Source organism: Anguilla anguilla, chromosome 9 (assembly GCF_013347855.1).
Source record: "Anguilla anguilla isolate fAngAng1 chromosome 9, fAngAng1.pri, whole genome shotgun sequence".
NCBI classification, from domain to species: Eukaryota; Metazoa; Chordata; class Actinopteri; order Anguilliformes; family Anguillidae; genus Anguilla; species Anguilla anguilla.
Genome location: NC_049209.1, coordinates 19,190,993 through 19,214,915, shown reverse-complemented (window position 1 = coordinate 19,214,915; position 23,923 = coordinate 19,190,993). Strand labels below are relative to the sequence as shown.

Here is a 23,923-nt window from a genome sequence, read left to right as displayed (position 1 = left end):
GCAATTGAACACACCAGGACTAATCAGGAACAGCCGTGAAACCATTTGTCCGAAATATTATTCTGCCCTGAAATGGGGGGAGGGGGGTTTGTATAAAAAGTTCCGTCAAGAAAAATAAAGAAAAAATATGGCATTGTCCCAAATGTTATGGAGCGCACCATATGCAGAGAATCTTCTGATTATATATATATTGATATCTTTATAAATTTCCCCACTTAAAAAAAAGGTAATTAAAACCACCCAGTGTCACTGTGAAAAGAGAACCATCTAGTTAGCTGGTAAATTAGCCGTAAGCAACTAGTTAGCAAGTGTTTCTTCTTCTAGTCAATAAATGCAGAACTTGTTACCAGTTAAGCAAATAAGTTTATCTTGATCAACTTTTGAATTTTTAGTTATCATTCTAACATATCCACTCATGAAAGATATACCAATTTTACAGTATATCCATATAGCTGTTAGTATCTAGTAAAAGTTGTATTCTGAAAGAGTTAAAGATATTTTTCTCAAACTGCTTCATTATACCTTGCTAGTTAGACCACAGACCAGAAAGGGGGAAGTGATATGGAATCTGGATCCAGTTAATGATATAATGTATCAATGCATGGATGCTGACACAGCACTCCAAGACTAAAAGCTAATACGCGTCTCTTCCTCTACCCGAGGCTTATAAAATCACTGATGGCCACATTGAACTTTTAGAATTTCTGAAATAATGTTATTTTTAAAAATCCACTTTGTGTATCAGGTATTATGCTTTTACATTTTTAAATTCCTTTATATGTGTCAACTTCTTAGTGGAAATAATTTCAATAATAAATTAATCACAAAAAACGTTTTAAGAGAAATGTTTGCATTTGCCGAAAGCCTCAGAAAACAGGAAGTGAAATTGACACAGCTCTCCAAGACTAAAAATGGGACATACGCCACAAAGTAGCGTGTCCGGGCTTAGCCAAGTGTCTGACTATGGGCAAATTGACCATATGTCTCAAAATGACTGATACGATGACGGGTCTTGTGTCAGGATCCGTTGGGTTTAAACTGAGTTATGTTTGCATAAAAACGTCTGAATTTTGTATGATAAATTTTTAGGGATATCCACAACAAAATAATGTAGCTATGCCAAAATCGGTACTTGGCGAGTCCATAGCGATTGTAGTTCACCTGTGAAATGGCATTGAGATTGGTTTTAAAACAGCTGAGATTCAAAAATTGCTGTTTTACATGAGAGAGCTGACAAACCCAAACATACACTGCTACCAAGCGCGGTGTATTATATGTTTTTGCTAAGTAACCTATTTTGTACATGTCTTTGTACATGTTTTTGTGAGAAATACTGAAATTACTTTTTAGTTGGTTGACACTCCTATTGGCAGTAATCACCTCAGATTTAACCATCATTGGGGAACATATCTGTACTTTCAATACTTAACCACTCACTGTTTAGATAGAGACATTCTTTACTGATTTTTGTTCGGAACCACAGCAAACCGTGGTATAGCCATGGCTGTGCAGCGAGCAGTGTCTCACCATGATGCACTTGGAGAGGTAGTTGAAGACCGTGGCCTTCAGTGGGAACACCTCTTCACGGATGACGGAGTACGGTAGTGTCAGGCTCACAAAGAAGGGCTGGAAGGCCGTGAGGCTTGTGCTGGTGGCCAGGCCGAATCCTGCTGGAGAGGTGCAGAACCCGCTTGCTCCCCATTTGGTAATAGTGTCTGGGACGGTCTGCTCCACTGTTACTCTGCCTGAATCTCTGTAAGAAGGGGGAAGGAGAAGGGGGCACAGCCCATCAAGAAATGCAGACTACAGCACAGACAGACCACGCTTACCTTCAACCCTGTTAAGTAAATGATCCATTATTGTAGCTTACAGCATATAGATCAGCTGATATGAAATATCCAGATGACTTAAAAATTGGTGAATTTCTGCTATCTATGATAGTCTATGATAGTTATCAATCAACGATCAATCAGCTTTTTGGTTACCAGAGCATTAAAGGACATTTAGCGTACATTTTCCCAACATATACTATTTATACTCATAACATTCTTAAATGTGATTGACACAAAACATAACTACAAAGGGATTCTACTAGTGAGATTGTATATGACATACCTGGAACATCTATCTGTCTGTCATTCTGACTTTGACAAAACCTGCTTAGAACAATAAACAAGACTGAGAATGTTCTCATTATAACATTATCTCACACAATAAGGGAATCTAATCAGCATGTCCCCAATGCTTTGAGTTAGCTTTGCCGAAATATGTGCTGTGGACTGGCTGATGTGGTCTCAGAAAAGTTAAGATTATTTTGGGATCAATTTCTCCTACAGTATGACACCCAAAAACAAAACCTTTGACTCACTAAGCATCTCTCTGGGCCATTATTGTCACAAGACTCCTTTTTTATGTTCACTGACATTTAAGTACCACATTTCAAGTTTTTCTACTCTCATTGAAAGAAGAATTAAAGTCATTAATCTGAGCTTCTTTTTACTGGTTTTTACTGGTTTTATTGTTGTGAGAGAGGAGCAAATACATACCAAATCTTCAGAAAAAATAGCTTTGGTGCTTTGGTAGGGCATCAGGTTGCACATACAAAATCATCACATTTTCAGTTTTATGTTCATATTTGAAAAAGGTACTATTCAACATTTCGTAACACTTGTTGGTAATACTGTAGTTTGTCAGATCTATAGCAAGAAGAGTTTAAATAAATAAATAAAGAGTAAATGGTGGATAGTTGATAGCTCAAGGCAAAAGTCAGATATTTATCCTAGGGTGTATCTATCTAGCCTTTGTGTGGCTAAATGCTCTTTAGGATGGGTCCCTTGGTCAGTGATACACACCCCACCGGTACCAGCTCCCAGATCCAGGTCTCAGGGAAGAATGTGCGAATGGTTTCCTTGGGTGGTAGTATTGCTTGTACTGCCGATCCACTCAATGGTCCTGCTGACCCTACTAATTGCGGCATTATTTTTGCCGCTCCTCTTGCTGGTATTCCTGCTGCTCCTCCTGAGAATCCTCCCACTCCTGCTCCTCCTCCTTGCCCAAATCCTGCAGCCAGGAACAGAAGTCTATCTCCATTAACTATTCAATTTGCCCAGTGTCCAGAAAAGAAAAGAAAATAAAGAAATAAACACATACAAAATATTTTTAAAAATCAAAAAAAATTTCAGCCAATAAAAATATTATTTGGTCTCATCATCTCATCTCTAAAACAAGAAAGCATGATTGAAAGCCCTCTTTTCATAACCATCTCAAAAACCAACAAAATCTTCAAAAAATGAACAAATGAATGTAAACAAAAATCTGACACAAAATTGTTTTATTTAGCCATAAGTCATTCCAGTACGTGTGGGCCAATGCCATTGCTGCAACGTTCTCCTATAAATCTGAAAACCTTTACATGAGCACTTGTGTCCATAACGCAAGCAAATGACTGTTTTCTGTTTCAGCTACTGTGCAAGGGTAGTGTTAAATTGAAGAAGTCATCAGTTGATGATTAAAATGAATTCTCCTGGTCACTGGGTGACCAGTCACGCGTCACACACTCAGTTGGCACTGGCACAGTCTGAATTTGTGCCGTGCCATCCACTGCCACAGCGGGAAATGCCACTTCAAGTGCTTGAGAAAGACTTTTTGCGTCTAACACAGGCAGAGCCAGTAAGGTCCTAATGAAGGGGGTGCAATCCTCTCTGGCTTAGTGCAGGACAGCCATCTTCATGTGTGACTGAGGGTTCACATACAGATCTGCTTCTGTGAGTCTGAAATCAAGTTTTATTCTCTTGTAATCCCTTAAAATGTAGTATCCTGTTGTCATGACATTACATTATAATCACTTAGGGGACACTTTAGAGTGATGTACAGTAATGGAGAACATCAGTATTGTCCAATGGTGAGACTAGGTGTTTCAATTTGTCCCCCGGTGAATTTCAAGGTAAAGAAAAACTGAAAAATACATTTGATTTGCAGTTTGTTCTTAGGTTCTACAGTACTTCGGCATCAAAAGCAAAGAAAAAGTCACCATACCTAAACCTGGCAAACCCATCGGTCCGCCATATTGAAAGCATGGAACAGGTTTTTTCATGTTTGAGTTTGTCAGGGCCTTTACACCAACTGCCTTTAAAATATGAAAAGTTGAAATGTTCATCACTACATTGACCCAGACAAAAATCATGTCTGCTAGGCAGACTCTAATAGGATGGCATTTTACATTATTTACTCAGCACCTTTATTTAAGGTGATTTACACAGATTACATTTCATGTATTATTCACCTACATAGCTGAGGATTTTTTGAACAGCCTCAGATTCAGACACATATAGTTTGCTACAAAAAATCAAATCAATTATCAGTTTACATTTATATAAAACATGCAAACACAAGGCAGCCATACAATCTGCACAGAGTGGGAACTCTTGAATAGACAGCAGCACCACGCTTGTGACTTGCAACCTGAGCTTACAATTTTTCATGATTTTGTTTTAGCAATACAATGACACTTAATTTGACCCACAGAGCAAAAAGCTGCAGGTAGTAAATTCATCCAAATTCCAAACCAAAACCACTGTGAGCTGTTGTTCAGCTATGGGTGTCCTTAGGTGCCCAACATGAGGCATGATTCAAGATACATACCCGAAAGATGGCAAAGACATCATCAGTTTGGACTCCAAGAAAACCTGGTTGTGGGATTGGGTGAAACCTCTGCCCTGGGTGTGATGTAAATGTGAATGGGGAAAGGCAGGGAGGGGGATCACTGTCCTGGACAGCATATGGATACCCAAATAACTTTTGGACAGGCAACGTCTCATAGACCTGAAGGAGTTCAGAAATAGAGAAATTAAAATTGGAATGTGAGGAAGGAGGAGGCATAAGCAAAAAATCTAAAATGAATCAATTAAAAAACTTCTCACACAATGCAAATGTCCTCTCTGTGCAAATGCTCTCCATAGCTCAATGTAGCACAGCTTCACAAAGTACATGGAGGGATTGTTAATGCTTTAAATAGGTATGTAGGCTAAACATGTTATAAATGGTAAACTACTAATTTCGAAGGTGTTAGTTACTTAAAGGTGCAGTGTGTAGAATTTAGTGGCATCTATCGGAACGGACTTGGCAGAAATGGAATATAATATTCATAAATATGTTTTAATTAGTGTATAATCCCATGAAAATAAGAATCGTTGTGTTAATGTTACCTTAGAATGAGCCCTTTCTATCTACATAGGGAGCAGGTCCTCTTCCACGGGGGCCGCCATGATGCACCGCCATGTTTCTACAGTAGCCCGAACAGACAAACGGCTCTAGAGAGGGCATTCTGCGTTTTTTTATTGGTGCGATGAAATGCACCGGTTGGAAGACAAAGAAGAAGAAAGAAGAGACTGAGTGGCCATATATTGTCTTGGACAATCCGTTTGTGAAATATACGTGCATTTGTGATGCCTGGGTACCTTCCAAAATAGCTTTGCGTAATGCCAAATACTATTATTACTGAGGACTTCTGGGCATAGCTAAGCCATGTTTGCTGATAGACCTAGCTGACATCGTTTTCTGGTGTAAGACAGAAGCGGATTAAAAAAATATCATTGATTTACTGTCTCTGTCTCTATCTATTGAAAACAGATAAGATTTCATCATTGCTTTACTGCTCAAAATATTTCAGTTATATGCGTTATTTTTTAAATTGAGTGTCTTTAAATAGGTTAGTGGTATTTTATAATGAGGATATTTCACACTGTAATGTAAGCGTTAGTAGTGTAATAGTTTTTGTGACACATCATGTCTTCCTATGATTTACCATGCAAAGCAGCTAACATTAGCTACCATTAGCAATAAAGCGCTATCTACTTGTAAGCTATGACCTATAGTTATACAGACTAAATAAAATAACTAAATACAATTTATAAATCTATCAAGGCACCTCATCACTTGACACTCGGCTACTCGATGCTGTCGTAGACGATGACATAATTTTTGGAACTTACAGGCCACTGTAGCTTCTCCTACGTCGTTGGAAAGGGAGGGGTGAGGGGAGGGGGGGTTTCAGTTGGTTGCAATATGCAACCTCACTGCTAGATGCCACTAATCCTACACACTGTACCTTTAAAACAATAAAGTGCTTTTCCTCTGGGGTGGATCGCATTTAACATTCATGACTGAGGCAGCCATTTAAAACTTGACCTTCATAATTACTGCTAATGTTTGTGTGTGTGTTTGTGTGTGTGTGTGTGAGAGAGAGAGAGAGAGAGAGAGAGAGAGAGAGAGGGAGAGAGAGAGAGAGAGCATATGAGAGAAAGAATGAGTGATAGTGAGTATTTATTTATGTGTCATGCCACTCAAGTAGCCCATCCCACATGGGATTACAAAACACTGTTACAAGGCAAAAAAAATAGGTGAAAGAGAAAGTGAGGACAGGACAGTACCCTTGACCATATGAAAATATTGTCTTTGTCTCTGTTGCACAAGCTAAATCAACACTCCCACACAAGGTTAAAAACACAAAGTACACATTCCTTTCTGAAATGTATCCACCCATGGCTGTGATTGGGTCGGGCTGCTCAGGGTCTCTGCTAACCTTCTGTGCATTCAGCTCCTTCTCTGGTCTCATCAGGAGGACGCTCTGGTCGATGGCCCTCAGGGAGCACAGTGACCCCGGCTTGGCCTGTACCTGCAGGAACGCCTTTTCCCCAGGGAGCTCCTGGGAGGAGGAGAACTGGAGGGACACCTGAAACAAAATAAAAACAGAGTAAGCAAGAAGGGACATTACACAAAACCATACAGTATACCTTGCTGGCCTTTCTGCCATGTTGTGCGGTTGTAGCTTAGGAGAGCACTTACTGAGTGAGACACAATACCATTTCCTGTGTTGCTTCCTCCTCTCACAGTAAAGGTAAACCAAACTGGTGAAAGATGGTAAGCAAAACAACCTGCTGATAGGTTACCACACTTTGAAAGGTTGCTCACTGTTGAGAAAGTAGGTTCCTGAGTGGCTCAGGCTGTAAAGAAGCTCAATCTGGGGCCTATAGTCTCAGGTTTGATCTGGCAGGTGTATGGTAGGTCTAAGTTGTGCAGAGCCCTTGGCTTGCGGTTACATGAGTTTCCAGGTGCCCACATGCTCTACCGGTTAGAAACACACCTATCTGGACTGCAGGGTATAAAACTGGCTTGCAATTTGTGCCTTGCATGAGTGTATACACTTCAGCATTTACCTTAAGGGCACCAGATGCTTCAGATACCACTAGACAGTGAAAGGCACAATTGGTTATTCAAAATAAGGGAAAAAAAGGAAAAGATGGGAAATAAATCACTTAGTCTTGGCAGCCATATGGGTTGCACACATCGCCCACCCACACTGTTCACTTTATTACACAGCCTCCTTGTCCCTTTCTCTCCCTAGAGTCTAAGTAAATAGTGAATGGTAAACACAGTAAGGTTGATCTTATGGTGTGGTTTATAAAAATGTGTGCTGTTCTGGGATATTCATGTTCTTTTATTTTAATTTATTTATTTCTCCTTTATTTTACCAGCTGAGTAGCACTGAGGTTTCCATCTCTTTTTCAAGGGTGTCCTGGGAGTTCTAACCATGGAATGCTTTCTGTGGACCTGTTAAATGGTTGTGTGATGGTTCTCACTTGAAATCAGGTGGAGTTTACCTTGTTCTTGAAGCACAACTGGACGGGAAAGTTGAAATTGTCAGCCACAACCTCTCCATTAGGCAGCACTGTGTACACCACCACCTGGGCATAAGGGGCCAGATCTTCAGTCTGCTGCAGGGAGAAAGAGAACTCCCCTCTCTTAACTGGAACAAAAATGAAATGGGCTGTTTCTATCTGTAAGATGTTTGCCTCTGACACAGTATTACACGTCATAACATGATATGGGGGCATAGTGGCCAAGTTCTTCTTTGAACGTCTTAGAAATATAATGTAGCTGAGAAGAGCAATCATTTCTCAAGAGTATGTTACATTACAGGCATTTAGCAGACGCTCTTATCCAGAGCGACTTACACAACTTTTACTTAGCACTTTACATTGTATCCATTTATACAGCTGGATATATACTGAAGCAATGCAGGTTAAGTACCTTGCTCAAGGGTACAACGGCAGTGTCCTTACCCAGGAATCGAACCTGCGACCTTTCGGTTACAAGCGCAGTTCCTTACCCACTGTGCCACACTCCGTCCTCCGAAGAAGTACGTCACCTTCTTCTGCATTCAGCGTCACTTCAGAATGCCCGTACTGCACAATGCTCCCTTTGGACAACACCTGGGTGACAGGAGAGGGGTAAGCTGGAGTCAGCTGAACTGGAGGTGGGCAGTTGTGTAATGTCAATATCAAAACATCTTCTATCTGGAGGAGGTCTGCAAAGCTAAACCAATTAAATTGTTTCAGCCTGATGAACTCCTTCAAGTTCAGAAAGCAAAACTGGATATGTGAATCTGGCAGTGCAAGCTATGATTCGGCCCTAAGCGCCCCCATCAGAAAGGGATGAATTAGTCTTAATGGCCTCACCAAAACTAAAAGCAGACAAGAACTCACCAAATAGAAAAAGTCTAGTGTCTTCTTCTTCTTAAGCTCCTGCCCTCGGATGATGTAGCGTGCCAGGACCTGGCCGTCCTGATCACAAGGAAGCGGTTCTTTTGCATGCTGGATGCTCAGAAAGCTCATGCTCTTTGAATAAAATAAATAGGCTGTATGGGATGCATAGCACCTATCGTATGCACCAAAGACAAACCCCATTTGTGCTGACTCCTTGTTGCAATGTGCCTGTATTCAGAGAGGCAGAAGAAGAAAAAGACGTTTACTCACAAAACCTTGATTTGCAAGCACCCATCTGAACATTCTTTGTTCACAACAACAATACTGCCATAAGAGGCCAGGAAATATATTTAAAAATTCACTTTAAAGTTATTATTATTATTTTTTTAAAGTTTATTTGCAATGGGAGCAAGGTGTCAAGAACAGCCTTTGTTTTTGAAGCTAAATTCCTGGCGCCGTATTTACAAAACTTTTAATCTTATCACTAAGACTTCTCCTAAAGGGCACTAAAACATCCTAGCTTAGATTTTCCCCTTAAAACTTATTTACAAAGCTGCTGAGTGAAATGTATTCACTCAGACACTTTGGTGTCGGTAATAAATGCTTTATTTCAAACCATAACAATGTGTGCCGCCATGCTCGGCTCTACGTTCTACACCAGGGAGAGCTAATCGAACCCTGAGTGATTGATTGTCTACCAGGTGTTTGATTGTCTAAGGCATTGCTGCAATCTCCAATTGAATACTCCTCACTGAAACCAACTTTTTCTTAGGAACATGGAGAACTCTTAAGCTAAGACATAGATCGTGGTTGACCTTGTTGCCTTGGATAATTTTCTGTTTCATGAATGACTTTACTTATTGTGCCCACTGTAATTGCTTGATAGGTGACAGGTCAGCCTCTTACACGTATGGCACCTTGTTAAATAATTAGCGTATATGAATTTAAACAGCCTTTTAATCATTTGGCTAGATTGACCACGGCAGACAGCAACAAGTGTGATGCTACATTGCCTTGCAAATAAAAATGAAAACCAAACTGTTAGACTTCTTGTCCAAATTGTTCATGAAATGAAGGACATTATTAAAGAGAAATTGGGAGTTGGGATCAGTTTAAAAGCCAAAAAAAGTGGAGCATATATGCTTATACATAAATGTGGTTTTCCCACTTCTGTCCATTCTACTGTAACCGTACGACCCTCACAATTGAGGAGATACCCGTTTAAAAGCTTCATGTTTTTAAATGTTTATAAAACATGACCTGATTACAAGGTGGATCACTGGCAGCAGCCAATTTATGACTGTTGTGATTTGGCTTTCATGACTTAGAAGTACTCTTGACTACCACTAATGTTTCATAGATTCAGGAGATTGTTTTAGCAATTCTTTATTAATTATTTTTAAACTAAAAACTGAGTCCTAAAGTTAATACTGACACACCCAATATTTTCAAGAGTTTCTTCTAAAACAGAAAATGAGGAGCTACTTTTAGACTGTATTGTGTATACAGCCTCTGGCTTAGTTCTGTCAGCCGCTCATTTCGGTCTAAGTCAATTGTACCGATATGGTAAAAATCTGAAGCCAAATTGATTTTCTGCCCACAAGGTGCATATATTTGCAATAGATGTTTTTCCTTCATCTAATGTCTCCCCGTGTATTTTTATATTATGTGGACTAATCACAGACAGTTTGCATCAATGCCTAGTAGCTGCACGTCACTGAAGGGGACGGTATTTCATGCACTTAGTGGATGATCTGGACTTGTTCTAGAATTCATGACCATATATTTGCCAGCAGCCATACCACCACACACTCTGCTCCTGCCAACTGGCTGAAGCTAAGCAAGTGTGGGCGTGGTTAGTACTTGGATGGCAGACCACCAGGGAATACTGAGTTGCTTCTAGAAGTGGTGTTGGTTTGCCAGCAGGGGACAATCTTCCCTCTGGTCAATTAAACCACAATGCCCCAGTGCAGTGACGGGGACACTGTGCTGTAGGAGATGCCGTCTTTCGGATGAGACGTTAAACCGAGGTCCTGACTCACTGCGGTCATTAAAGATCCCATGACACGATTCCAAAGAGTAGGGGGTTCCCCGGTGTCCTGGCTAAAATCCCAGATCTGGCTCTTGCAAAAACATGCCACCTAATCATCCCCTGATTTAAATTGGCTAAAAAAAGTTCTCTCTCTCCATTGGAGCTGCTCAGTGGCCAACAATAGAGGATTGTGGTTGTACTGGGCAGTTCCCAGGTGGGAATGTGTATGAGTGTGAAGCAGGGTGTTGCTGCAAAAGAGCATCCGTTTTCAGCGAACGTACCCTGGGTAAATAAAGATTAAATCAAAAAAATAAGGGTCCCCCCTTTTCCCTACTGTGCAATCTCTGGCTTGAATTTCTACAACATGGCGGTACAAGAACTGCAATTCAAAAACCTGTGGTTTCAAACACTGTTTGCAAGCCCATGGAAAGTCAAAGGGAGACATCACAGTCACTTTGTCCATTTGTGTTTTACAGTCTATGAATAGGAATGAATTCATGTCACTGTGTGGGCCCACTCACACAACCTGTCTTCAGCCCTGAAATGTGTGAGGGTGACTGAGCTGGCATCAAAAAAACATATAAGGCAAAAATAAGGAGAAAGTAAGGGGGTCTTACCTGTAGCTGGACATATTCTTCCAACCAAGAACTGGTATCTAGTGAAAAGTGGGCCACACCCTCACTGTCAGAAGTCAATGTCCACATAGAAGCCTGTGGTCCATGAAGGAAGATGGTCTTGTTGGCAATAGAGGAGGGGGGGCCTTTTATAATGATCTGAAAAATATACAAATAAACTCTGAAACATTACATTACATTGAAACAACTGAAACAAACACAAAAACCCAGTAAAAGTACTTCTCCTGCACATGTATCACTCATTGTTTTCTGCCTGTATGTTTTACTGTGAAATCAGAAATGTGATGCTCAGAAACATATTAATCTGATATGGATTCTGCACAAATGCAGTTTATTAAATAGACAGTTACACTGCAACAGAGGAACCTTCCAGACATTCCGTAAAAAGCCATACCCAGTTAAATCTGTAATTTCTTATCAGGTACAAAATGTATTCATTGTCAGAAAAAGATTACTGTACCAATTGCGCACCAACAGGCAGTGAGAGTTTGTATTGTAGACAAAAATATGCCTATGAAAGTTAGTTTGTGCCAATTTCTGGTCAAATAAACAAAATGAGAAATTTTGTTCCATTATGCAAGCCATTGATTTTTCACCAATTTAACATCGTAAGCATTGACAAATTTACGAAACTAATAAACAAAATCATAAGCAAGTGTAAAATAAAGTGTCGTGAAATAAAATAAATACATTTTTAACTGTATAGAAAAAAAGCAATTTGGAATAAATAATTAAAATAAAAAATAAAAAACATGCATTTCATGTTTGCAAGCAATCATCTTGCTAAAGTAAGGGGATTTAAATGTGTAGTTTTAAGCTTTTTTTGCCTATTGGAGTCAATTGTGTTTGTGGCTCAATCACATGGCTCATGTTAAAACTCACCTTGGGGCATATTTTTAAAAAAATATGCAAGTAGAGAAACATGAACATTTTTTTTTTTGGGTGGAACACCTTTTCAACTCTCCTTTTATGTTTTAATGTACCTGAATTACTGGAATTTCATGATATTTACTCCTTTAGGGTCATGAATTATGGAGTGTTCTTACCCTCAGCTCTATTGTGGAATATCTGTGTATGCTTTGTATACAAATATGATATTGTGGCTATATTTTGATCAGTGGTCTATTATGGAGGGGGTGCTGCCTCATTCGGTTAAGGTGTCATGGTACATGGATAAGCCTCATGGCCTTGGATTGAATTTGGGCAGTGCAAGTGCCAACTTAAGCCAATAACTCTATAGCTCCATTGTATTGCCCAGGTTATGGGAGGATTCAGTTGGTAAGGGATATGCGTTCCTTGGTATCTGGCCACCCCTATTTGTTTGACAGTGGGCCATGGACACCAAGCTAAGGCTGCATATGAAAGGTATTCCTCCAATTCTGTCCTAAGTAAGTCTAGCTTTCGTCTGTGGTATGAAAAGAATAATCTAGTGACACTGCAGGCTTTGCAGAAGATCTCTACGATCTCCCAAATCACAGTGTGGTTTCCAACATAAATGTGGCGGCGGTTGCAGATGATTAGCCATTCCAAAATTGGGTGGAAATTGGAAAAATAAATTTATAAGAGAAATTTCCAAGAGAAAAAAGTTGTGTACATATGCCTTGTATAGTATCTCTGCACTTCCAAAAATGATAAAGAGGGCAGTTACCTTTCCATCATAGTTTATTCCTTGCTTGAAAGTTGAAGGAGTATCTTGGAATTCTAGACTGATTTCACCTCTGACGATCTGTGTACTGCCAGACCCTTTCAAAACAACACCTAAAAAGAAACTGACGGTTATTGCCCTGTTGCTATCTGGCAACAAAGTATCACTGCACAGAAAATGCTGAACTGCTGTGTAAAACAAACTCAGCTCTTTGCTGCAATTATTTTAAAGAAATTTTCAAGCCATTTCTTCACAAAATATTTTTTAAACACTGCCAAAACCACTTGCATGCAGGATTAAATTAGTCTGAAATTTAATTTAAAAGGAAATATTTACTCTGGAGTTTAAAAAGATATATTTATTTTTTCTTTTTTTGTCTAAAATGTCCTTCATCACACACAAATACTGTCTAGGCCAATTAAAAAAACAACGCTGAAACTGAAAAAAAAAAGTATTCCTATTTATGTTCAATGCAAGTGACAATTCACAATGTTTTTTATATGTCTTTATACTACTAATTTTTATACTTCTATATTCTCTTATACTACTTTTTATTTTTATACTCATTTGAATACAGGTTTTATTTCTTTTTGTGAAAGTGGTGTGTTCATCCAGACAGTTGCTAGGGATTAATGTTGATGAAAGATGGTTTGCCTCTGAAAGAATGCTTATTCAATTCTTTCTAAAAATTAATAGATGAATATAAAATGACAAACATTCCCACCTGTTCCATCTTCCTCCATCTCACACTCCACAGTAAGGCTTTGATGAGGATTTTGGGCAGGTAAAAAGCTTGTTGCATTGATGATGTTTGTTGCACATCCGGTCTTATCAGTCTAGGTTCAACAATGGCAGGGGTCAGCAATATCCAGAGCATAATCATAATCAAAAGAACGTAGTGTACCATATGAGGGATGATTCTAGTTGACATATTTATTCCCCATATTTATTTATCTCACTGAACAATAGCAACTGTTCTGGTTAATCAGGCACCTGCTAGTTGTACAGTCCTCAAGAAAAAACAAAAAAATAAAAATGGAAAAATAGGATTGGTGGTGCATGATGAGAATGTAATCACATAGTGTAATACAATACTGCCATACTTTGGAGGAACAAAAGTTATTGGACAACTGAAACGGCTGCATTTCGTCAGTAGATGTGGTCAGAATAATGACACCATTTTTGGTATTTTTGCTTTAGCTGGGTCAGATTATGTTTTTTATCCATTATCTAAACCCGCTTATTCCTGGTCAGGGTCACGGGAGGTGCTGGAGCCTACCCCAGAATGGAAAGTTTGCTAGTCCATCCCAGAATGGAACCCTGGAGAGTTCACCAGTCCATCGCAGGACACACCATTCATTCACACACTCAAATGTACGAGCAATTTAGACCACTTAACCTAACCTGCATGCCTTTGGACTGGGATCCAAACCAAGGACCTACTTGCTATGAGGCAAGAGTGCTACCCACTGCACCACTGGGGCGGCCAGTGTTTTTGGGCACCACTAAGAGAATTTTACTCATCATCTTGAGAAATAAACCACGTACTTAGCAGTGGCCAGCTCTGCATTTTGTTTTAGCTGCTCCTAAATAACTAGGATGGGTGAAATGCAGAGGACAAATTACCCCATAAAAGTATATATTATCTTATCTTATCTCAGCTGCCTTTTTTGTGGACTACTCAGATAATTTCTCTTCATTAGGCCTAATTAATCAGCAAAAGCAAGTACCAGCCTTTGGCGCTATATGTTTTTGTTGTAATACCAGTCACATTTGTTTGCCCCAGAGGGGCAGGTTCTACTTTGATTTAATCAGACATGATTTGACGGTAGCATGATAGATGGGCAGGTGGCCCCACAGTGACGTACAGAACTGGCTACTCAGGGTGGTCGAGGGGGGTGGGATGTAAATGCCCAGAAATGAAGGCTGACAGTCAACACTTTAACATCAAATGCATTGTTTCCAATTCATATCTAACAAAAAATGTGTATACTTATGGACTGCACTATATGTGCACTGTTGCCTTAATGTACTTTTTTGTTTTCACTACTGTTTGGAATGTTTTATTGGAGCCAGTTAACAGCTTTGACAGGGGTTTTCACTCTGATATTGCACCATTTGAACCCCCGACCACCAGGTTGTTTGGTGAAATCATATGGGAATGGGCATGAGTTACCCGTCTTTTATCCATCCCATACATCCATTATCTATACCCCTTTATCCTGAGCAGGGTTGCGGGGAGTGCTGGAGCCTATCCCAGTGTGCATTTGGCGAGAGGCAGGAATAAACCCTGGACAGGCCGCCAATCTATCACAGGGCACACCTTTCACTCACAGACACATTCCTACGGGGAATTTAGAGTCTCCAATTAGCCTACCTGCATGTCTTTGGAATGTGGGAGGAAACCGGAGTACCCGGAGGAAACCCACGCGGACACGGGGAGAAGAGGCAAACTCCACGCAGAAAGGCCCCAAAACAAGATTCGAACCCACAATCTTCTTGCTGTGAGGCGACAGTGCTACCCACTGCACCACCGTGCCACCCACACCCATCTTTTAAAGATGATACATTTCTGTATGCAGTTACTTCATGTAAAGATGTATGACAGATGAAATCTGACCATTGTAGGGAGTATTCTGAATCCAATACAGCACCAGAGGCTCAAATTCTAAGAAAGGTATGACATCATATCCAATGTTGTTGCAGGATCATGTGTCATTGTTCCCTCACCCTCATAGTGTATGTCATGCAAACACCAGAGCCAAAATATGCCCCGTAGAAAGCTGGAAACTTGCGGCACACCTCTGCCTTCACTGAACCCAGGACAGGCTTCCCATAGGTGTACCTGGTCAAAAACACATTGACTAAGATCACACTCCCACTGCAACAGATTAGAGAACAGAACACAGAAAATGTAATCTTAGACTAAGCAGATAAGCTTCTCTTACTCACTTCCCACAAATCTTTACCGTTACTTCTCTATCTTGAGAAAATATGGCATCAGGGAGGTGGACTGTAACCTCAAACTTTGGCAGAACTAAAATCCGAAACAAACAAAAACAGGTCTCAGTGGTGTCCAAATATTTCTGTAAAGCATTTTACACATGTACAAAATTCTCTGAAAAAGGACCATGGCCGACATACATTTTTAGCAACATAAAAACACAATTTTTTAGAAATATACAATGAGGTTATGGGGATGTTATAGTGAGGACACTATCTGAATCTGTATATCTGATTCAATAAAACTTTTCTATGGCTACATAAATACATTCTTACATACCATATTCAATGATCTCAAAAGTCTGGATGGTCATAATGCCCCTCTTTGTCCAGGCTGAGATGGTGTAGATGCCTTGCTTGGCCTCAGGTGTCGTGGGGTGGGACAGGTCCATAATTCCAGTGGTGACTGACTGGTTCAACCACTGGGCAATGCGATTTGAATTAGGGTCCTGTAAAATAAGGACAGAGGTACAGTATTGAGGCACAGACTAACTTTTCCCAAGGAGAGACAGTGATGGATGAACAGACAGACTCATTTCTATATAATTTCCCATGTGGAGAGAGGGACCCATGCAAATTGCTCCTGTATTCGGGGTGCCATACCTGCAACTCAACAGTCTGGTACTGAAAAGAAAAAAATAGAAGAAATGTCACATTGTTTCTCCAAGAGGAGTCACAGACTAAACACAAATGCTCGTTTCTCTCTCTGTGTTTTACCACTACAAGAAAGCTCCCTGTTTCTGCCAGGTAAGTCCTTTTAGTCATTGATTGGCCAACAACAGGTTGTGATCAAATTATATATGTCTAACGAACTAGGGTCTAAATTTAGTTCCGGGGGCTTTAAAAAAAAAGTTCCTGCTCGGGGGGTAGTACTTTCCGAAAGTACAGGAACCTTTTGGGTGGAGCTTGCAGCGCTGAACATTTCTGATTGGTCGAGTACTCGCAGCATTTTTTTGTGTTTATTTTCAGGCGCCATGTTTAAAAATCTGCAGGCGCAAACCGATTTATTTTCATAATAACTTCAAATCAAACTTGTATGTTATGCGGCGCAGTAGCCTACTTTTGGTTATAGCCTGCCAATGTCTTGGAATTATAATGTGTGCTCTTCTGTTCTTTTCTTGATGTAGTATTCGTTTTATAAAATGCTAAGCATTCGTTCTGGGACAGCATATTACGTACCAAAACATTCAAATGGATTAATTCGGTTGCTGAATATTTTCTTCCGGATTTTCTTTGTTAGCCCGTTGTAATTGACTCAAAAAGTTTGATACAGTTATGTGAGGTATGCGGTAGTTCTGCATAATTCACATTGGTGATACAGTAAAAGCAAACTGGAAATCACCTTCCGCACTTTTTGTCAGGGTAAAATAACAGGTTAATTCTAGTAATCGTACCTTTAGCTTTTTCAGACTGCCGTAATTTTACTCTGCCATTCTTCAATTCCACAAAAAGACCAGGAAGACTATGGACTAATTTATGGTGCATGGTTCGCATCTGGAAGGCACACTTCGCTGCTCGGCTAGCAGTAACTTCGAAGGAAAGCAAACGGTGGCTGTAGCTACCACTACTAATTAAAATTTTCAAGCCGGGTTTTCATTCTATTCTTGTCATTTTGCGATTAGCCTATATAGAATTGATGATGAGAAAGTAATCAAACAGCAAATTGTTTACAACGTGTGCATGTTTTCTGCTGTTATTGCCAGTTATATTGGAAATGTGAATGCATTCTGTCGCTTCGGATGTCAAGACATGAAAGCGAATGTTCGCATAAAAACATAATTAATGTGTTTGAGAGGATATATAAAACAGTTACAATCTGACTATTGGCCTGTTATATCCTATTTGTTGCATAACAACGGTCCAAGTTCAACTACCAACGACAGTTTTGCTTGACAACGGTAAAATATGCCCAAACGGCTGCAGAAGAATATTTCAATTCCAGGTGATTAAATCGATAAAAATCAATAAATACAAAAGTAACCATATATAGTCATTGTTGGTAACCCGTTGTATATAAGTGGAATAAACCCCTCCGGGCTGTCCCGGTTATTAGAAAATAATGTAGGCTACTTCGGTGGTAGTAGGCCTATGGGGTTACAGAAGAAATCATATGACAGATGGACCGACGACAATGTCGCTTTTTCATACGTCAGTGGGCTAATTTGCCTAATCTTCGCGGGACTTTATACCGCGGTGGAAACGCAGACAACCATGGGCTGAAGGAACCTTTTAGTGCCTGGTAAAGTAGTTCCCGGTACTTTTGGTGGAAACGCGGCTTTAATTACAATCTGATTGACAATCTGCTTCAAAACTCCCTTCCCCAGCCCCCCACCCCCCAACTCTCTCCTTCACATTCTTTCAGCCCCCCAACTCTCTCCTTCACATTCTTTCAGGAAGGCAATTCAAAATTTCTGAGACTACCATTCTTATACAATAGAGTTAAATAGACTTATTTTAAGCACATTCATTTGTTTTATCACAAAAATGAGATCAGTGTACGCTCAGCAGTCCAAAATGATCTCTTACCATTTGCTCATGAAGCAAGAAGCTGGAATCCAGAGAGACAATACGGAACTTGACTGCAGCAAAAAAAAACAAACAAAAAAAAAACAGTTAATCGTTCAGCAGTAGGGAGTAAAAATACAAAAGTATATTGCTTAACTCAATCTCTCTACAAAGCAGTCATACTGTATTTCTGGAATCATATAGCTTGAAATTATATTGTTTTATTATTTGTCTCTCAAATTAATCATAATCTTGTGTAGAGGCTCAAATTAACTCATTTGCAGGTGACCGCTTTCATGGCTGACAGTGGCTGTTGCATTTGTAACAGTCATTTATGAACTGCGATCCAGGAAGTGTCATAATTGGATAAGTGGATGGTTGAAAATTACTGGTTTGCCCTGGTTTGTAGATGGGCTTGTCTGTCTGTATGATGGTGAGGGAAGAGCTTGGTTTGATCAGGATTTTGGTCTTCTTGCTCAGACACGTTTCTTCCCCCTTGATAGAGGCTTGAATAGTTGCCGTTGTTTCAGTGACAACAGGAGGAACCTGGAATTGACAGAGGAGGAATGTAATGAGAGGGTCATTCCCTAACCCATTCATCCCAGATTCCAGGACCAGACTTTTCCTGCTTATATTCTGATTTTATTTTCCCATATTTGAATTGAGGACTCAAAATTTAGAACCAAGGGACTAATGTTGTAAATTAACTTTAGCTATAAATATTTGTAATGCAATGGACACTGCCCCAGAAACTGTTGAAAATGTTCTTTGTACTTGTCCCTTTGAAATAAAATTAAAAAAAACTCAATCACAGGTGAAATAGCAGAGCTAAAAATGGCAACCTTTGTGTGATTTTGATCTATTTATTTTTTGTAATGCCCTATCTTGAAATGCCCAGACCATGTGATCACTACTATACCCTCGGTCGATTGAGGAAAGCACAGTCACCCATGCGCTTTCCTACAAAAGCATGAAGCCAGCTCCAACTCTGTGTTGTTATTAAATCAGAGTTTTTCTTAGTTTCTCTTTAGTTCTAATGACTAAAATCCTCCCTCCATGGGTGATATTCTGGCCACTTATGTAACATTCCAGAGGGGTGCATTCACAGTTGGAACTACCATATTCAGGATTCATACTGTAGAGTTTGAAGTCTACAGTCAGCAAATCAAGGCGCACATTGTAACCATGAGGTTAATTTCTGTCACGCTGAACAGACTGCCTTCAAACAGGCCTGTAGTGCTGTACTTACCAATAATAGTGTATGTTTGCTAACAGCCCTCAAGGCCACACAAGAGAAAACTGACATCCATATTTACACATTTATTTGAGAACATTATATTCTATAGGTTCTGGTATATTCTGTAGTTTCACATATCTCTTCTGCAGCAGACAAAGAAAGTTTAAACAAAGTGGTGGTAACCATGGCAATGAACAATGTAAAATCAGCTAACCTGGAACTTCACACAGCGATGGAACTCTGCCGTGATTAATTCCTCCAATAGAGTGGTGCTACTGGCACCTATTTCCAGGGTAAGCATAAAAGAGAGTGGTTCCTTCTGGAGAACAATGTGGGCACAGATTGTCTCTGTGCTCCCCCCTTTTGTTTGGGAGGTCACTGTCACAAGATATATTCTTTAAAAGAAAGAAAAAAGGCAATGAACATGGAGTTCATAGAATTACATATTCACCCATAAAAGGGACACCTTTGAGAAGTCAAATCCTGAGCTTTAATGGAAGAAGAAAACATTTTCTCTCAAAAAATAAAAAATGCAGTAAAATATTTTGGTTCCTCGACTGATTCAAATATATCTGAAATATTGATCCAAATAGCTCTCCTGCGACACTTATCTATAACTTGGGTTTCAATCAAGAATAATGCTCTAATGAACATAAAAGAAAGACAAATTCAATTCATACTCTGATTAACAGTGAACTTAATTAAGTGATAATGTAATATCCCTTAATTTAAGTTAATGAGAAATGTGCACCAGCAGAACCAGTCAAAAGAAACCACACTGCTACACTTACGGTTCATCTGGCTGTCTGGATTTTGCAGCATGCAGCAACACACAGGCAATTAGCAGCAGCCCCAGCATACTGAGGGGAGGAGATCAGAAAATAATCAACCAATATGCGCACACTTAGTGTGTCTCATACGGGCCTCTCTGTCAGACAGGACATAGAGAAATAACTGTGAAAGAGCATGATTTATACCCAAAGAGAAATGGCTACCTCACCCACTCATGACAGAGACACTCCCCCCCAGGGACGGCCCTAAGCAAATCTCTTCTACCCCTCACAAGGGGGGGGGGGGGGGGGCGTTCGCATGGTAAAATCCTAGGGGATGAATAACGTAATTGCAAAAATAACGTTATTTACTTTAGATAAACATTGGATCGTGTGGCCCCCCCCTCGTGGTCAAGTGGCCCCCCCCAGCGGTTGTGGCCCTAAACAACCGCATAGACCGTTTATGCCACGGGCCAGCCCTGCTCCCCCCCCCCCGCCTCCGCACCTGTAAGAAATTCTTTTTCTTACAGATAATTTTATTTACCTTGCAGTCCCACACAGTGTTTAGTTTGTGTTGAATGTTTAATTTGTGAAGGAACCAGTCACTCTTATGCAGTGAAGAGTGAATTTGTACTCACTTTTAAAAATACAAATTGAATCCAATTGATTTTATGTTTTTAAAGTAGAAATGTTTGTTTATTGAAGAGAGAATGTTGGCACCTCTCATCTCTGAAAGCCAGGTAAATATTGACTGCTCTGAGGGTTTTCAACATACTGTAAACCTGGAGAAAATAAGCACTTGCAAATATTTGGATACCTTTCCTGTAACACAAAGGGCAAGCACATATCACACTAGTTTAATCTTTATCCCTTGTGAGATCTGGGGTGGCTGTTCACATCTATGCTAAACAAATGCACTAATGCTGAATTCACTAGGCAAAACAGAAGCAGCTCCTGAATTTCACATTAAAAACATATAAATATTGTGAACAACATTTAAATAATTACTTTGTGGTAAAAGTAAGGGTAGGATACATTAATTATAATATATAATATACTACAACTCAACACTATTTGTATTATTTTGCAGTATTGTATTATTTTTTTCTCTGAAAAACAGAACTTAAATCAAAACAGTGGAGGATTAATAACTTGCTATTAGGAGATGATACGTTTGTCTCTAATAAAACAAAGGATTGCGGAATTTATCATGCATTAAACATGAACCTAGAAACTCCTTTTCAATTTAAACATTCAAGGCCACCTGTAGTGGTTGGGCCATCAATTACTCATCCTACAGGAAAAGATTACATATATACTGTATGTAGCAGTTCAGGTTAAGTGCAAAAGGAGTTATTCCTTCTGTTAGCTACTGTACCAGCAACTCTAAGATACTGGTATTACCAAGCTTTTTTTTTACCAGATAATTAAACATTTTCTTCTATTTGAAATCAAATTTAATCTTTCATGAACTAAGCCTTTTTGCAATGTAATAGTTTTCTAGCTGGCTAGGACATAGGCAGCCTATATCAGGGTAAAAACTGAGCAAATTAGTGGTAAATATAGTTAACCTAGTGCATTTATGTCAAAACATGTCAACCTAGATTTCCACCCCTTCAGACACCCTTCAGATACCGTTTGTATTCTGTGTTGTGCTGACTGAGAGACAAACAAGGCTCATCCACAGTCATGAAATTATACTATGTGGAGTTTGGATGTGAAATGATAGAGAATAAATTTCAGGTATGTAAATGAGTTCCCACAAGGATTATACAGTCGCAGAAGCAATAGTTTTAAAGTAATAGGCAATTATTAATGAGCAAATAAGCTTGTGTAACAAATTAGAGACTTGCCTGAGCCTTAGGTGGGATTTGATCCCAGGCCTCAAAGGTTGCATAGGCAAGCGCATTACCAGTGAGCCACCAGCAAAGCAGCTGCAGTGGTTAAAGATATACAAGTCCATTTTGCATGTGAATGTGATGTTTGATTGCCTTGTGTAGCTAAATGTCCAATGGGGAGATGTTTTGTTTGTGGCCAGGAAGAAGAATGAGGAGGAGGAGGAGAAGGAGGAGGAGGAGGAGGAGGCAGAGGAAAAAATACCCATTTGGGGCTATATAGTTTGGGGCTTTATATTGTGGAAAGGGTTTAAACTCTTAAGTGAAATTCTGTGAAAGTGACAGTGATATAGTGATTTTGCATAGTTAAATTCTCATTACTTTTTTCTCAGTGTGGTAATAGTGTCTGGTGAACACACACACAAATGTGCACAGGAACACAACAAAGAAGCAAATCCCAAAAAAAAAGTCTGAGAGAGAAATCCTCATTACCCCTCACAGCAATCACTGCCAGGACTGCTTCTTCAGTGGACGGATTTTACGGGGAAGAGTTAAGTTTGTGGACATTGTTCTGATAGAATGAACTCAGAAAGTTAAATGTTCCTCTATGAAATATATAAATATTATTTTCATTAATGTGAGTTTTATGTATTTGTTTATCCCAGGGATTTGACAGTGGAATTTTGTGAATATGCTGGCTGAAGTTATTTGTTTTTTCAGTGTTTATGCAATACCTCAAAAAGAAAATAACTGTATCAACGACTCTTGGCTGAGGATTGTACAGGGTCCTCTTCTTGACTGAAACATGTATTCTGAATTCTGAATACTGCTAAATAGCAGTGCAGTACTGGAGGAATGTGAGGCAGCAACAGGTTTAACCATCATCTAATTTAGCCAAATCCTCTCATGTCATATCATGTCTCTGTAAAGTTGACTGAAAGATGTCATATATTTTCTAAGTCTTTGTCTTACGATTGAGAAAAAGAGAATTATTTGAAGACCACTGACTGTGACACTGTAGACTATGATAAACTGATAGTTTGAACAATTAAGTTACTTTCTGTGTCACTTGTGACTGTCTCGTTGAGATTTGTACGGAACGCTTGTCGTGGCACCGTGGCGAGAATCCCTTTGCGCATCGAAATAAAACCTTTTCAATGGGAAAGTGGTCCTCAGTGTATCACTGCACCTTTCCCGGCTTGGTTCCACACGGGAGAAGATTCCCAACAGAAACACAAAAAACAAACCAACACAAAAAATCCTCACACTGCCCAGCCCCACATAGTGAGCAGGCTAATCTGTTCAAATGCTCCTTTGGAAAACACCAGTTTGTGTTAGTCTCTGCCACACCAGCCCTGAGCGTGTGAATAAAAGATTGCTTGATTAATCAAATCATTAACTACAGATCACAGCGACTGCCATTAAAATGTCATTTCTATTTTATTAATGGATAATGTCCCAAATGTTTGGAAGCCAAGCAAATTGTGATGAGTTGTTGACACAACAGATGATTTCCTCAAAGGTTCATTCTAAATGTAATATTCCATTACCACTTAATTAAAATGATGAGAATTAAATGAAGGAGGAATCTGAAGAGATGTGTATTGAAAAAAAGAGTAATGTGGCTGGTCCAATCTCCACCTTTCACAGCTGGTTTAAGTCATCACCTGCAACATAAACACAACAATGTGCTTATATATCATGAGAACCACATGGCC

The 23,923-nt window shown here is 39.6% G+C and overlaps 2 protein-coding genes across 3 annotated transcripts in view; both read right to left on the bottom strand.

Annotated features, from left to right (window-relative positions):
• The window catches only part of LOC118235665 (alpha-2-macroglobulin-like), a 38,736-nt gene extending 18,173 nt beyond the window's left edge, over positions 1–20,563 (bottom strand). The window contains exons 1-19 of one of the 2 annotated variants that reach the window (XM_035433258.1): positions 20,392–20,563; positions 19,815–19,995; positions 18,753–18,909; positions 18,385–18,437; positions 16,462–16,482; positions 16,139–16,307; positions 15,808–15,892; positions 15,586–15,700; positions 13,580–13,691; positions 12,859–12,968; positions 11,193–11,348; positions 8,544–8,771; positions 8,168–8,270; positions 7,659–7,804; positions 6,581–6,730; positions 4,642–4,821; positions 4,036–4,126; positions 2,853–3,060; positions 1,528–1,753 (exon numbers count right to left, since the gene is read on the bottom strand). In XM_035433258.1, the coding sequence (XP_035289149.1) occupies positions 1,528–1,753; positions 2,853–3,060; positions 4,036–4,126; positions 4,642–4,821; positions 6,581–6,730; positions 7,659–7,804; positions 8,168–8,270; positions 8,544–8,771; positions 11,193–11,348; positions 12,859–12,968; positions 13,580–13,691; positions 15,586–15,700; positions 15,808–15,892; positions 16,139–16,307; positions 16,462–16,482; positions 18,385–18,437; positions 18,753–18,909; positions 19,815–19,995; positions 20,392–20,459 (2,559 nt within the window). In that variant the 5' untranslated portion in view covers positions 20,460–20,563. The remainder of the gene's footprint in view (positions 1–1,527; positions 1,754–2,852; positions 3,061–4,035; positions 4,127–4,641; positions 4,822–6,580; positions 6,731–7,658; positions 7,805–8,167; positions 8,271–8,543; positions 8,772–11,192; positions 11,349–12,858; positions 12,969–13,579; positions 13,692–15,585; positions 15,701–15,807; positions 15,893–16,138; positions 16,308–16,461; positions 16,483–18,384; positions 18,438–18,752; positions 18,910–19,814; positions 19,996–20,391) is intronic. The other variant, XM_035433259.1, reaches the window with a different exon arrangement.
• Positions 20,564–23,621: 3,058 nt separating this feature from the next.
• LOC118235666 (alpha-2-macroglobulin-like) overlaps positions 23,622–23,923 on the bottom strand; it is a 29,267-nt gene continuing 28,965 nt past the window's right edge. The window contains exon 36 of the mRNA XM_035433260.1: positions 23,622–23,872. Within this exon, the coding sequence (XP_035289151.1) occupies positions 23,850–23,872 (23 nt within the window). The 3' untranslated portion in view covers positions 23,622–23,849. The remainder of the gene's footprint in view (positions 23,873–23,923) is intronic.